The 15,240-nt window shown below is 34.6% G+C and overlaps 2 protein-coding genes across 5 annotated transcripts in view; one reads left to right on the forward strand and one right to left on the reverse strand.

The window, feature by feature from the left end:
• LOC136024911 (uncharacterized) overlaps window positions 1-14,806 on the forward strand; it is a 49,735-nt gene extending 34,929 nt beyond the window's left edge. For all 4 annotated transcript variants that reach the window (XM_065700474.1, XM_065700475.1, XM_065700477.1 and 1 more), the window contains 2 exons: window positions 11,229-11,420; window positions 13,639-14,806. In XM_065700474.1, coding sequence (XP_065556546.1) covers window positions 11,229-11,420; window positions 13,639-14,298 — 852 coding nt within the window. In that variant the 3' untranslated portion in view covers window positions 14,299-14,806. The remainder of the gene's footprint in view (window positions 1-11,228; window positions 11,421-13,638) is intronic.
• LOC136024916 (uncharacterized) overlaps window positions 1-15,240 on the reverse strand; it is a 202,087-nt gene that overhangs the window by 168,642 nt on the left and 18,205 nt on the right. The gene's annotated exons all lie outside the window — the stretch shown is intronic.

Below are 15,240 nucleotides of genomic sequence, written 5' to 3' on the forward strand. Positions count from 1 at the left end.
ATATATATATATATATATATATATATATATATATATATATATATATATATATATGGTTTTAACTACGTAAAACTCGCGAATATACAACATTCTTTGCTGTCCCATTGTCTTTGCATATAAATAGATTGTCAGGTTTACCGACTCTTGAACATGCAACATATAATGGTCCATGGAAAAACAATCTGTATTCAGATCTATACCTCATGATTCTAATGATTGCCCTTGAGCTTTGTTGATGGTGATTGCTAATCGACCATTCCCTGTCCCGGTGTCCCGGTCGTCATTTATATCCCCCTGTTTCCCCCGGTGTCCCCGTTGTAGTTGTGCCCCTGTGTCCCGGTCGTCATTTATATTCCCTGTGTCCCGGTCGTCATTTGTATCCCGGTGTCCCGGTCTGTATATACATTCGTTTTTTAGTTTTGTTTTTCTCCTTTATTTTTTTCCCTTTTTTTTTCTTTTTTAGTTTATTTAGATTTTTAGATTTTTTAGTTTTTTTATTAGTTTTTAGTTTTTTTTTCTTTTTAGTTTTTTTGTAGTTTTTACCTTCTTTTTAGTTTTGTTAGTTTGTTTTTTTTACTTATGTCCTGGTCATCATTTATACTCCCTGTGTCCCGGTGCTTTGTTCATTGCTAATCGAACATTCCTTTTGTCCTGGTCGCTTTCTCTTTGAGTGTCGTCATTTATTTTTTTCTTTTTTAGTTCTTTTAGTTTTTACCTTTTTTAGTTTTTTTTAGTTTTTTAGATGAAAATTTTTTTTATTTTTTTCCTTTTTTTTTTTAGTTTTTTATTGGTTTTTACCTTTATTTTAGCTTATTTTTCAGTTTTTTCCTTTTTTTAGTTTTTTTTTATTTTTTATTTTTTTTAGTTTTTACCTTTTTTTAGTTTTTTTAGTTTTTTTAGTTTTTTAGCTTTTTTACTTTTTTTATTAGTTTTTAGTTTTTTTTGTAGTTTTTGCCTTTTTTTAGTTTTTTCAGTTTTTTTTTTAGTTTTTTATTGGTTTTTACCTTTATTTTAGCTTATTTTTCAGTTTTTTCCTTTTTTTAGTTTTTTTTAGTTTTTAGTTTTTTTAGTTTTTTACCTTTTTTTAGTTTTTTTAGTTTTTTTAGTTTTTTAGCTTTTTTATTTTTTTTATTAGTTTTTATTTTTTTTTTTGTAGTTTTTGCCTTTTTTTAGTTTTTTTAGTTTTTTAGCTTTTTTATTAGTTTTTAGTTTTTTTTGTAGTTTTTGCCTTTTTTTAGTTTTTTTCTTTTTAGTTTTTTTGTAGTTTTTACCTTCTTTTTAGTTTTGTTAGTTTTTTTTTTACTTATGTCCTGGTCGTCATTTATACTCCCTGTGTCCCGGTGCTTTGTTGATTAGTTTTTAGTTTTTTTTGTAGTTTTTGCCTTTTTTTAGTTTTTTTAGTTTTTTAGCTTTTTTATTTTTTTTATTAGTTTTTAGTTTTTTTTGTAGTTTTTGCCTTTTTTTAGTTTTTTCAGTTTTCAGTTTTGTCACCTGATCCAGTTTTTTCAGGTGACGTCACCTGATCCACAGATCCACACACAGACAACTTATTTTTATATACATAGATATATATATATATATATATATATATATATATATATATATATATATATATATATATATATATATATATATACATATATATATATAGATATATATACTAGCTGTTGGGGTGGCGCTTCGCGCCACCGCAACACCTAGTGGGTGGGGGCGCTTCGCCCCCCCCCAAGCCCCCCGCGCGCATAAGTCGTTAAGCGCCATATTAGTTACGCGCCAGATAGATTTATATATGTGTTTTGAACTACGTAAAACTTGCGAATATACAACATTCTTGGCTTTCCCATTGTCTGTGCATATACAAGGCCTTATGTACTTATAATGACGTCATATGCAAGATAGATAGAACGCTCTTTTTACAAACAAACAAACATGCATACACACAACTCGTTTTTATATAGATAGATACAATACAAATTAACTGCGTAAAACTTGCGAATATACAACATTCTTCGCTGTCCAATTGTCGCTGCATGTAAATAGATTGTCAGGTTTACCGACCCTCGAACATGCAACGTACAATTGTCCATGGGAAAAACAATCAGTATTAAGATCTATACCACATTTTTCTGATGATTGACCTTGAGCTTTGTTGATGGTGATTGCAAATGCTAATCGAATTGGGAATTGCAATCTTTTAAATTCAAAAGGCAGATCCGTTGGAATCATGGGAATGCGAGGAATAAGAACAGCCTCACCCTCAAAAGGCCCTGTCAAGATTGTGGCGTCTATTACGTTTTCCATTGTTTTTTTTACGGCAAGTCGCGTGCCATTGCAAAGCTTTGGTGGGTTGATATTTCTTAACAGTATTATTGGTACGCCTATTTTTAGTTGTAGCACGTGTGGTGGAAACCCTGAAAGATCCACGGAATTTAAAAATTCAGATGGATAATTAACCGCCTCATTTGGTTCCAAAACTGTGTCGACTGACTTGTAAAGGACTTCCTGGTCTCGAATCTTGGTCAAAACAATATTGTTGATTTCGTGGACGTCTATATTTTTGGGTGCAAGAATCGCTCTTTCACTTAGCCATTTATTATTTTTGTAATTGTTTAGAATATTCGGAAATACTTTTTCAATCAATTCATTTTTGGACGTCACTAAATTACAGAATTCAGCAGGTAGTTGTATACGTCCTGAAATTGAGTCTACTGGGAGCTTTCCGTTTCCAATTGCCAGCAATTGATCTGAAAATGTTTGACCAGAGTCATCGTTTTGCAATCGGACACGCATATTTGTAGTTAATTTTAATGTTTTTACGTGTGCCCATACATTAGAATTTTTCAGGCAAGCATTCGTTTCGTCTGCAGGGGTTGATCTAGGTATTATAGGTAATATTTGCCTGAAATCTCCCGCAAGCAATATTAATGTGCTGCCAAAGGGTTTCGAATTCCCTCGCAAATCTTTCAAACATTGATCCAGAGCCTCGAGCGATTTTTTGTGTGCCATTGTGCACTCGTCCCAAATAATAAGTTTGCATTGCTGCAATACTTTGCCCATCCCAGATGATTTGGAAATATTGCACGTGGGAGTTTCTGTAGAATGCAAATTTAGAGGCAATATCAAAGCGGAATGAGCAGTTCCTCCACCAGGCAGCAACGTTGTGGCTATTCCGGACGACGCAATTGCCAACGCTATATCATTTTTTGATCGAATTGATGCCAGAATCAGTTTTATCACAAACGTTTTACCAGCACCTCCTGGCGTATCCAAAAAGAAAATTTCTCCAACGTTGTTATCGACACAATGCATTATCGTATCATAAATGTCTTTTTGTTCCGACGTTAACTTGGAAATGTTATTTTGTACATACGACAATAGATCACTCGTACTGTAACTTTGTTCACGATCCAATTCTACACATGTCGAAACACCATCGGTACGATTAGGTGAAGGCATTCCCAAATCCTGAAGAGGTTTGTTTGCCATACATACGCACAAATCTTCTATAATAACTAAAGTGTAGTTATAAATTCTTATATAAAATCAAAAGTCATATCTGACGTCTCTAACCGTTTACGATGGAGTATATCTTCGGACATTTTTTATTTATATTTTTCCCATAACTCTGTAGGAGCTGATGGAGAGCAAGTTGTTAGTATGATGCCAAACAATGCACGAATTTGACTTGGAGTTGAAGTTTTGCACGCGTCATTGATGCAGTTATCCCAGTGTTGGTCATTCTCCAATAAATTCAGAGCTTGGCATGCACTACAGTAAGTGCCATGTATAGTACCGTTTACAGTTCTCAAATACTCAAAGGACGTCGGACCGGGTACATTCACCAAAAGCAGGCGTAGAAAGAAGCATTCATGTTGATTGGGGTGAACGGTATAGAGTCTTCCTATCGTGGTATCTTTGAAGATGGTAGGTTGGCCGTCGACTGACTTACCCTTATTTTCGACGTTCAAATACTTTATTTTTAGTATTCCACGTGTAATACGAAGGCACTTCAGTATACAGCAGTTTTTCGTAAAAGAATCATTTTTGCATAGCGAAAAGAAAGCAGTTAACTTTGTATCCGGTGGATTCAGGGCTCTTTGTTGCACGTTGGTTTCCGAGAAATAAACACGTTGACCATTCTGTAAATGTACCGCTAAGTGAACAACAGCTGGACTACGTTCATGTATCGGAAATGAAAGAATTCGCCAAACAGCTTCATTACTGCTTATGTATCTTCCAGCCTGATATTGTACGATTTCGTCGATATCTTTGATTTCGGACTGCAAGCCAAAAACTGCCATGTCACTGCCTTTGCTGACGTATTTACATATGTATTTGATTGCCTTTACGGAGTTACAGTATTCAACGTTTATGTGTGCATTAAATGTTTTTGATAATAATGGGGAATATGGAACAACCCACTGGTTACCTACTTCGATGGTGGTACCGTTACGCTTCTTTATTATTGCTGTTTTACCGCCATCTTCAGTAGATCTTCTTCTATATTGTGGGTAACCATCATTGCCAGTAATTGTGTTGGATACTAAAAGTCGAGGATGTTGCTTTGTGCACCTTCCTTTGGCCATGCATGGTGAATTTTCGTTCAGTGCACCGCAAGGTCCATGTATCATATTTTTTACAACAATATCATATAACCCCTTATCGACATTTTCATCAGGTATTTCAGCGGAAATGACATCATCAATTTCGTTAGAAGTAATTTTATTATGTAGCCAGATTAGTATATGTGCGTGTGGCAAACCTCGTTTTTGCCATTCCACTGAGTACATCCAGCATCGCACTGACCCAAACACTTCAAGTTTTACTATGTAGTTTATCAGTGATTTCAACTTTTGCCGGAATACACGGGCCGTAATGTCATTTCTATGAACCGCCGATTGTCCTTGAAGTAAAAGCTGCTGTATTTCGTCCCAAGATTGATTACATGTAAATGTAATAAATAAACCTGGACGACCATAGAGACGAACATCCGCAATAGCCTCTTGAGCATATTCATGCATATGACGGGGACTGCCAGCATATGACGAAGGTAAAGTCGTTAATCTTCCAACGTTTGTTGTATTACCGTCATTTACAACTGCATCTCGCAAATGAATGTATTGTTTAGAGCGGAGCTTGGTCTGATTCAGGTGGATATATAGCAAACGTTCTGATTCAATTTTTGCATACATATCAACGACATATTGGTGAAACAATTGACGGCATTTTAAAATATAATTGTCTTCATCCTGCCGAATCATTAGTCTATAGGAATAATAATGCATTGCACTGAATTTCTTATTCATTTCTTTGTTAGTGGCTGGATTCATCAATTTAATATAAAAGTGATAGCCGTCGGCTCCATCCCAAAAAATGATAGGATATTGTAGGGCATCGTAGCATCGATGAGTTTCAGCAATTCTTACCAACTGAGCGTTTCGATTATGAAGAATAATATCTCGAGGTAAAAACTGATCACCGACCATAACGATTGCCACTTCGTCGATAGTTGGAGAATTGTATCTACGCACATGTTGGCCAGGAGGCGTTTTGTCAGCGGAAATAACAATTTTATGCGTATCAGTAGGCATCAAATCGATGGCTGTTTTGAACAGACGCACTAAATTATTATTTTCGTGGAAAAGATGTTGCAATTGGGAAACGATTGTCCTTTCAACGTTGGGAGAAATTTCGCAACGTGCATTCAATTCAGAATTTCTATCACTGATGAAGTACAATTGCAAAAATGTATGATTCTCGCCTGAGAATGGTAGGAGGGACCCTGCTCTATGATAAATTTGCCCTTTTACTTTGAAAGTAGGCATAAATTGATCTGGATTTTCGATTTGGGCACCAAACGACGTCATTTGAAAACATGAGTTATATTTTCTGATAAGTGATAAAAAAAACGCTTAGATTCTGACGTAGTTCTAGTAAGGAAAGTGTTCAATGGCTCTGGTGGTGCAGCCAATAGAGGAAGTTTAACTTTTCCTGAGGCGCAACACATTCCCATTGTTTCACCATTGAATTTCAAGGCCTTGCAATAGGGACAAATTTTAGACATAGTCCCGATTTGAACACATCTACTCAAGCTATAATCATCGACTGGGCTGTACCTGAATGCCAGGCGATAATTTTCAGGTTGCTCTTGTGATTCCTCGGCACCCTTTCTTTTCTTACTTTCTCTATCAGCAGCAAGCCTTTTTTCTTGCTGTTCTTGTGACTCTTCGGCATGCCTTCTTTTTTCACTTTCTCTTTTAGCAGCAAGTCTGGTTTCATGTTGCTCTGGTAGTTCCTCGGCACGCCTTCTTTTTTCACTTTCTCTTTTAGAAGCAAGCTTGGTTTCGCGCTGCTCTGGTAGTGCCCATGAAAATAAGTTGTCTGTGTGTGTATGTGTCAAGTGACGTCATGTTTGTGTGTCGACTGACGTCATGTTTGTCGACTGACGTCATTATAAGGATTGAGCTGTATGCGTCATGAAGTTGTTTTTCGACTGACGTCATGTTTGTCAACTGATGAAATTATATACCGGGACATCGGGACACAAATGACGACCGGGACACAGGGAATATAAATGACGACCTGGAACCTCAAAGTAAAATTACAGACTGGGACACCCGGACACAAATCACGACCGGGACACAGGGAATATAAATGACGACAGGGACACAACTACAATGGGGATGCCGGGGGCACAGAGGGGATATATAAATGACGACCGGGACACAGGGATTGTTCGAATAGAAATTACAGACCGGGACACAGGGAATATAAATGACAACCAGGACACTCAAAGAGAAATTACAAACTGGGACACCGGGACACAAATGACGACCGGGACACAGGGAATATAAATGACGACTGGGACATAGGGACACATCATTAGAATAATGAGGTATAGATCTGAATACGGATTGTTTTTCCCATGGACAATTATATGTTGCATGTTCAAGAGTCAGTAAACCTGACAATCTATTTATAAGCACAGACAATGGGACAGCGAAGAATGTTGTATATTCGCATGTTTTACGTAGTTAAAAACATATATATATATGTATATATATATATATATATATATATATATATATATATATATATATATATATATATATATATATAATAAATATATATATATATATATATATATATATATATATATATATATATATATATATATATATATATTTGTGTTTGTGCTGTTGCATTGGTGATTTCTCTTTTCATGATATATGTATCTATCTCTAATCACAGGTGGGACACAGAGACACAACTACAATGGCGCGTAACTAATATTGCGCGTAACGACTTACGCGCGCGGGGGGGGGCTTGGGAGGGCGTGAAGCGCCCCACCATCTAGGTGTTGGGGTGGCGCGAAGCGCCACCCCAACAGCTAGTAAATATATATATATATATATATATATATATATATATATATATATATATATATATATATATATATATATATATATATATATATATATATATATATATATATATATATATATATATATATATATATATATATATATATATATATATATATATATATATATATATATATATTCTATATATATAAAAATAAGTTGTTTGTGGGTTATGTCTGTCTGTCTGTCTGTCTGTCTGTCCGCATATGACGTCTGAATTATTTCATCATATACCAATTCAAAAACGAAAGTAAACAAGCTGATGTAGCTGAGTTGTTCCAGGTTCTAGATTCGAGAGATTCCAGGTTCGAACCTTGAATACAAAAGAAGAAAAAAACTAAAAAAGGTAAAAACTACAAAAAAACTAAAAAGGAAAAAAACTAAAAAAACTAAAAAAGCTAGAATACTAAAAAAAAACTAATAAAAGTTAAAAAACTAAAAACTAAAAAAGAAAAAAAACTAAAATAACTAAAAAACGTAAAACTACAAAACTAATACGTAAAAAAAACTAAAAACTAATAAAAAAACTAAAAAAACTAAAAACTGAAAAAGAAAAAAGACTAAAAAGAAAAAAGCTAAAATAGCTAAAAAAAAAAAAAGGGGGGTAAAACCAATAATAAAACTAAAAGACACAGGGAAACAACTACAATGGCGCTTAACTAATATTGGTAGAGCGTTATGTTTCAGGTTGTAGATCTGAGAGGTTCAACCCTGAATACAAAAGAAGAAAAAAAACTAAAAAAGGTAAAAACTACAAAAAAACTAAAAAAAGAAAGAAAAACTAAAAACAAAAAATTTATTTCATCAACCAATTCAAAAACGAATGTATTCAAACCCGAGTAGCTGAGTTGGTAACGCGTTATGTTCCAGGTTCTAGGTCTAAGAAACTACAAAAAAAAAAATAAAAAGAAAAAACTAAAAAAACTAAAAAAAACTAAAACAAGGTAAAAACTACAAAAAAAAACTAAAAAGAAAAAAACTAAAAACTAATAAAAAAAATTAAAAAAAAAAGTAAAAAAGAAAATAAAGAAAAAAGGAAATAATAGGTAAAAACCAAAAAAACTAAAAAGAAAAAAGGAAAAAAAAAACACAAAATTTATTTCATCATATACCAATTCAAAAACGAATGTATATACAGACCGGGACACAGGGACACAAATGACGACCGGGACGCCGGGGGGCACAGGGTGATATATAAATGACGACAGGGGCACAGGGAATGTTCGATTAGGAATCACCATCAACTCACCATCAAAGCTCAAGGGCAATCATTAGAATCGTGAGGTATAACTAAAACAAACTAAAAAAAGGTAAAAAACTAAAAACTAAAAAAAGACCAATTCAAAAACTAATGTATATACAGACCGGGACACAGGGAATATAAATGACGACCGGGACACTCAAAGAGAGATTACAGACTGGGACACCGGGACACAAATGACGACCGGGACACAGGGAAGAAAAAAGAAAAAAAAACTAAAAAAAAGTAAAAACCAGAAAAAAACTAAAGACCGGGACACTCAAAGAGAGATTGAAGACTGGGACACCGGGACACAAATGACGACCGGGACACAGGGAAGAAAAAAAAAACTAAAAAAAAGTAAAAACCAAAAAAAAACTAAAAAGAATATAAATGACGACCGCGACACAGGGACACAACTACAACGGGGACGCCGGGGGGCACAGGGGGATATATAAATGACGACGGGGACATAGGGAATGTTCGATTAGCAATCACCATCAACAAAGCTCAAGGGCAATCATTAGAATCTTGAGGTATAAATCTGAATACGGATTGTTTTGCCCATTGAGAATTATATGTTGCATGTTCAAGAGTCGGTAAATCTGACAATCTATTTATATGCACAGACAATGGGACAGCAAAGAATGTCGTATATTCGCAAGTTTTACGTAGTTAAAAACATATATATATATATATATATATATATATATATATATATATATATATATATATATATATATATATATATATATATATACATATATATATATATATATATATATATATATATATATATTCACAGGTGGGACATAGGGACACAACTACAATGGCGCGTGACTAATATGGCGCGTAACGACTTACGCGCGCGGGGGGCTTGGGGGGGGGGGCGCGAAGCGCCCCCACCAACTAGGTGTTGGGGTGGCGCTTTCGCGCCACCCCAACTGCTAGTATATATATATGTATGTATTTGTGTGTGTGTGTTTATATGTTGGTTAGTCGTAGATTTGAAAATTCTTTTTCATAAATTTCGGCAGTTGCTAGTGCATTTCTGAAAAAAATTACGAATGTAATTCAATAAACTTTTTTTCGAATTTCACTTATTCCTCAGTAAAACTTTGAGGAAAATGTTGTGGTTAATCAAGATAATTGAATATGAAAATGATACTAGTTTCGTTGATAACAGTTTATATAGAAAGCGATAACTTTACCCCGGGTGTCTGTGAAGGGATTTACTTGACTAAGTTATTTTTTTCTATTCATTCTATTAAGCCTTTCTTATATAAGACTTAAATGCCATCATTTGCAATAGGAATTATCATCGTATTTAGGTAGAATATCTAACTGGGGATTGAATGGTATGTATATTTCTTGGCTATCTTCCTGAGGAATTACTGTGGAATTATCTCAAGTCCCCCATGGCTCATTTGTACTCATATAATAAAGTCGATATAAGTCATGAAACACGAGTCTGTGAAATGTGTGAAAACCACAAAGTCTTATTAAATAACCGGAGTTCAGTGCACTTTGGAGGGTGAGGGGTGAAGGTAGATACTTCATAATACTGAAACATGGGTTGAAGAGTATTTCCAGAAGCCTGCTTATGGTAAAAAAAATATAGTTAATCTTAAAACTTAACTTGTGTTTTTTTTCTGTGGGGGGAAATTAGATGGTATTTATACCTTTTAAACAGTCTGATTAGCTGCCTCTTATTTTTTTGTCCCTGTGTTTCGGTACTAATTGGCTAAAATTGTTTTTTCGTGGCCGAAAATGTTGCTCTGTTGAAGCACGTTCACTTTAAGGTAATATAATGTTTAATTTCGGTTCAAACGAGTTTAGAAGATTGTTCGTATATTGTCTACGAACTCTTGTTTAGTGCGATGTCCCTAAAGGAAAAATGATTCATGCTACCTATGATTCAAAAAAAGAATTTTCAAACGGAGCATTATAAACCCTCCGTTAAAGGTTTTAGACTGTGAAGAATCGATTGGTTTCTCCAGAATTTATGTTTTTGAACATATATCCAATTTTGGTCAAAATTTATGTATTGTGGCGAAAATAGTAGATAGCTGCACCTTTTGTATTGGGGTTTCTTTCGTCACTTAAAAAGGACACTGAATATTTTGATTTTCGTTCAAATGAAGATTGTTTTTTTTTTCAAATAATCTATGATAGCTTTTTTCCAATTCTTGTGTGCTATTTTAAATTTTATTATTACATTTAGTTCCTATCATTTATTTAATCACTTATTGAGATTTTTTATCTTTAGCAGTTCTTTACGTTTGGTGACCCAAATAACAAAGTCGGCTTTTTTACATTTTGGAAGTTATTTTGCCAAAAAAAATCCCTGTCTAAGCTTTACAAACCATGTATTTACAAATATAAACTATTTAAAACATGTTATATTTTGAAACGGGGTCCATTCCGGTTTTAATTGGTTTAAGTTCTGATTTTAGTGAACTTGTTTTTCATGGTCTTTTGGATTGTTCGTTTGGGGTGGGTTTTTTAATTTATTTATTTATTTTTCGTAAAACTTGTTAGTTCTTTTGGATTTTTCTTTTCAGAGCAAGCTGAGATTGGTTAAAAATTTGCTGCAACAAGTAAGAAAAACTGCCGTAAAGGATTTTGGCAAAACAATCAAGTCTCAACACTGGAAATTATTAGAAAAACACGATCAAGATTCAATTTTTCAAGATGCGGGTTTTATTCCAATAGAAGAAGAAGGCTCGTCAAAAGTTGCATCACACACTGTTGAGGCATAGTTTCATTATAAACTAAAATATTTTTTATACCAATTGGCTTAGTAACCCCTCTAGTTACGTAATGATATTTTATTTATGATAATTGTTATGACACGATACACGGTAAGGGGTCACAGAACGGCCACGTGGAACTAATAAAGTCCCATGTCATCATTGGTAACTGATGTATTGCGAAGCCATTCAAGTGCTGTGGTAGCTGTTCCTCCTTTGTAAGATGCCCCACGGTACATGATAAGCTTTCACAGAATGGTCAACTAAGAAAGTCCCCTGTCATCATTGGTGACTGATGTGTTGCAAAGCCATTCAAGTGTCGCAGCGTAATACTATTAACGCCTAGCTGTGTCTGTGTCCTTTCCTTTTTCTCTTCAGAAACGACTAAGATATTCCAATCTAGGCTAAAGTAAAGTAGCTATTCTTAGAATGTGCTAATGTGAGTCGGGTTTTTGGTATTCGGGAATTTTACAATACTCTTTTTCTGGCTTAAAATGGTTTTAGGCTGTTGGAATAGATAGGGAGAAAAAGGAATCGATTATTCGATTGTTCTTTATTATTGAAGGTTTGACAAATAGAGGAGGGGCTAATCCTTTTTCCTGTAAAGTAAAAAAAAAGATAGAAGTTCTAAACCCCTCCGATTGGTGACTTGCAACTTTGTTGACGATTCAAAACCTTATTGGGATGTAAAATGTGCGGTTTCCCGCACATTTTAAGTAAAATATTAAAGGCAGTTATTTATTTTTGAATATGTAAGGTGTTCAACTGGAAAGACATCCCCCCTCCCCTATGTAATCTTTATTGGGATATAATCTAATCATATATGAAACACTGCCTTATTAGTGCACTCCTGGCTCGATGATTATGCGGTTTCTGAGATTTTCGACAGTTGCTGAACAAACATTCTTTATTTAAACTGGCTTAGTTACGCATGTTATTCTCAGCTTTTGTTAGAAAAGTATCGCATCTATAACGCCAAATTGGGCGTATAATTCTATACTCTGCGTGCACAATTGCAACCCAAGTCAATGGGCCTTATTTTTTCCAACTATCTATAAAACTTAAAGACCATGGGGGCTTCATGGCATAACATGGTTTAAAAATAGCATCACAAGCTGTATAGCACTCATAGGTCTACCAAATTGACATTTGGGGGGGGGGGGCAAAACAAAAGCATATTGTTTTGCCACTTCCAATTTTCCCGTGAATTAGGGAAGGCTTTTTTGAAAAACCATGGGCATGCAGTAATGTTGTAACCCATGATAATAGCTTTATTTCTTATAGCCTCCAAATAAAAATTTTGAGAAGGGGATCTGAAATAAAAATATAATTTTACCTCACTCTTCCAATTTTCTTGTGATTTCGGGAATGTTCTCTTGAAGAAACCATGGGCGTGCTCAAGTTTACTGGGGCAGGGGATTTGTGCTGAGTTCTGTTCAGGCAAGAACTTAGTGGTGAGAACCAATACTTTTTTCAGCTCAATTTTTGCAAAATTCATGAGTTGTAAATTTCCGTGAGGTTATTTTGCTGCAGCTCTTGTTCGAGGAATTTTGCTAATAATTGTGAGACTTTCAACGAAGATCAGTGATGGCATCCGTCACTAAACTGGTGTAAATATTAAATTAGGGTAGGGTTAATTTGCTGCTATTTTTTTATCCTCCTTTGTTTAAATTTTCAAGTTTCCCCTTCCTTTTTACAATGGAAAAACCCTTGGCGTGCAATTTGTGATGGATTCTGTTACAGCAAGAATTTAGGTGTGAGAGCCTACACCATTGTAAACTAAGTTTTGCAAAACTCCCGAGATGTGATATTTTGGCGCAATTTTTTCTTGCAGCAGCAGCTCTTGTTCCAATAATTCTGTTGATAATTGTGTGGCTTTCAGCGAAAATTAATAATTTCTTTTGTCAGTAAGCTGGTGGAAATACTAAATTTGGCTGGAATACTTTCTATTAATTTCTATTTTATTATTGAAAATCATAAATTTTTCCCCTCCTTTTTTATCAATAACCGCAGAGACTTTTTAGGTGGTTGCTTAAACTATAATTTTATCGAATTAAGTGTATTTATTTCTGTCTCTACTTTTTTTTTATTAATAGCCGCAGAGCCTTTTTAAGAGGTTGATCAACGTCTGATTTTATCAAACGTTTGATTTTCAGTCGCTATTCATTTCACTTCGCTATGTTTTAAGTCGACTATGCTCATTCCGTTTTATTCATTTCAGGTTCGAAAAGCTTTAACTACCCAAGAACGTTATAAATCTTACAAGCAAGCAAGGACTTGCAAAGAATGGGAACTTGATAATAATCGAGATGTTAGAGGTGAATATAAAGTAATAAGTCAAAATGATATGACAAGTCAGTCACCAGAAACTAAAAAAGGATTTCTTGAACAATTTATACCACCGAAATCTACGATGCTTGAACAGAAGCAAAGGACTATTAATCTGCATAGCAAAAAGAAGGGAAATTTAAGTCTAATCGAGCTCAGGAAAAACAAAAGCTTCTCAAAGACACAAAAGGTATCAAATTTCAAAGGTGGGGTTAATATTCAATCTGCCCACAATCTGGATTCCCAGGTGGAAATCTCTCGTGAAGCTGGATCAACTGTCAGTCATGATGATGCATTGCTTGACACGATCAGTGACGCTAAATTTAAAAAGCTAGAAATTGATCAAGCTACCCCATCTGTTTCTCATGGCTGTGAGCCTCAGTACAAAGCTGAAGAGGGGGGTGCTTGTGAGTGCACCAAAGAACAGTCTTCTAGCTATCATTCAGGAAATTTGCAATATATATCTGAGACTAAGGAAAACGATTTAGACGTAGCTGGCCCTTCAAAGCACCTTGAAAATGAGCTGTCAGACAATGAAATTAAAGAGGAGTGATGAAGTTGATTTTTCAAAGTAAGTGGCAACACAGAACTAAAGAGCCAAAGGTGAAAAATTTTGGATAGCAACCGCAACATTCACCCATAAATCTACATAGTTGTCGTACATAGTCACAGTGTAATTGACCATCTCAGCAAATTCTATGATAGTGAAGTTTAAAGTCAAAATGAAACGAGGTATCAACAATAATTTTAGAAAGTAGATTATTATAAATGTATTCTAGTCATTAACCATATTTAGCATTTGAGACGGTGTTTGTTATCCAGTTAGACTATAATGATATCCTCAAAATCCTTAGGGTTTTCTTCGGAAATCGGTGGATATTTCTTTAAGACAATTTGATAGTATGGATCTATTAAAATCTTCATTGTCTCTTTGAACAATCTCGTCTACTTGAAGGAAGTCAACTAAAGGAAAATCTATTTTCTTGTATGTTAATCTCATAAACTGTCATGTTGTCTATTTATTTTGCAACAATAAAGTAAAAGTAATAGAAAATGTAACTACATAAATCAATGCTGGACAGGTTTAGGCACAAACCTCTTAAGAAAGGGCCCATTTGTTTTTGCTTTGTTTTTTGACGAAATTAATTTAAACTTAAGCCTCTGAGTATCCGGGCCCAGGAGACCCTAGTATTGAATAAAAAATCTGTTTGGGGTCATTAGAGCCCCAAAATGGAGTTTGAAAAGATACCAAAAATTCCTCTTCCGTTTGATTCTAAAGTTACATCTTTCAATTCTTGGCCCATGGGGACTAATAGGCTCTGTAAATAATTAACTGGTCCCTCTTCTCCCGAAATAGGACACAAACAAGGGTAACAATATCTTTTTCCAAATGGCTTGAAATTTTCGTCTACAAGTTCTGAAAAGGGGTTGGGAATATACCCTCTCCAAAACAATTGTTGTATTCTTTCTCCTATGAGGGAGAGGGGGTTTGTCC

Source organism: Artemia franciscana, chromosome 3 (assembly GCF_032884065.1).
Source record: "Artemia franciscana chromosome 3, ASM3288406v1, whole genome shotgun sequence".
Taxonomy (NCBI): Eukaryota; Metazoa; Arthropoda; class Branchiopoda; order Anostraca; family Artemiidae; genus Artemia; species Artemia franciscana.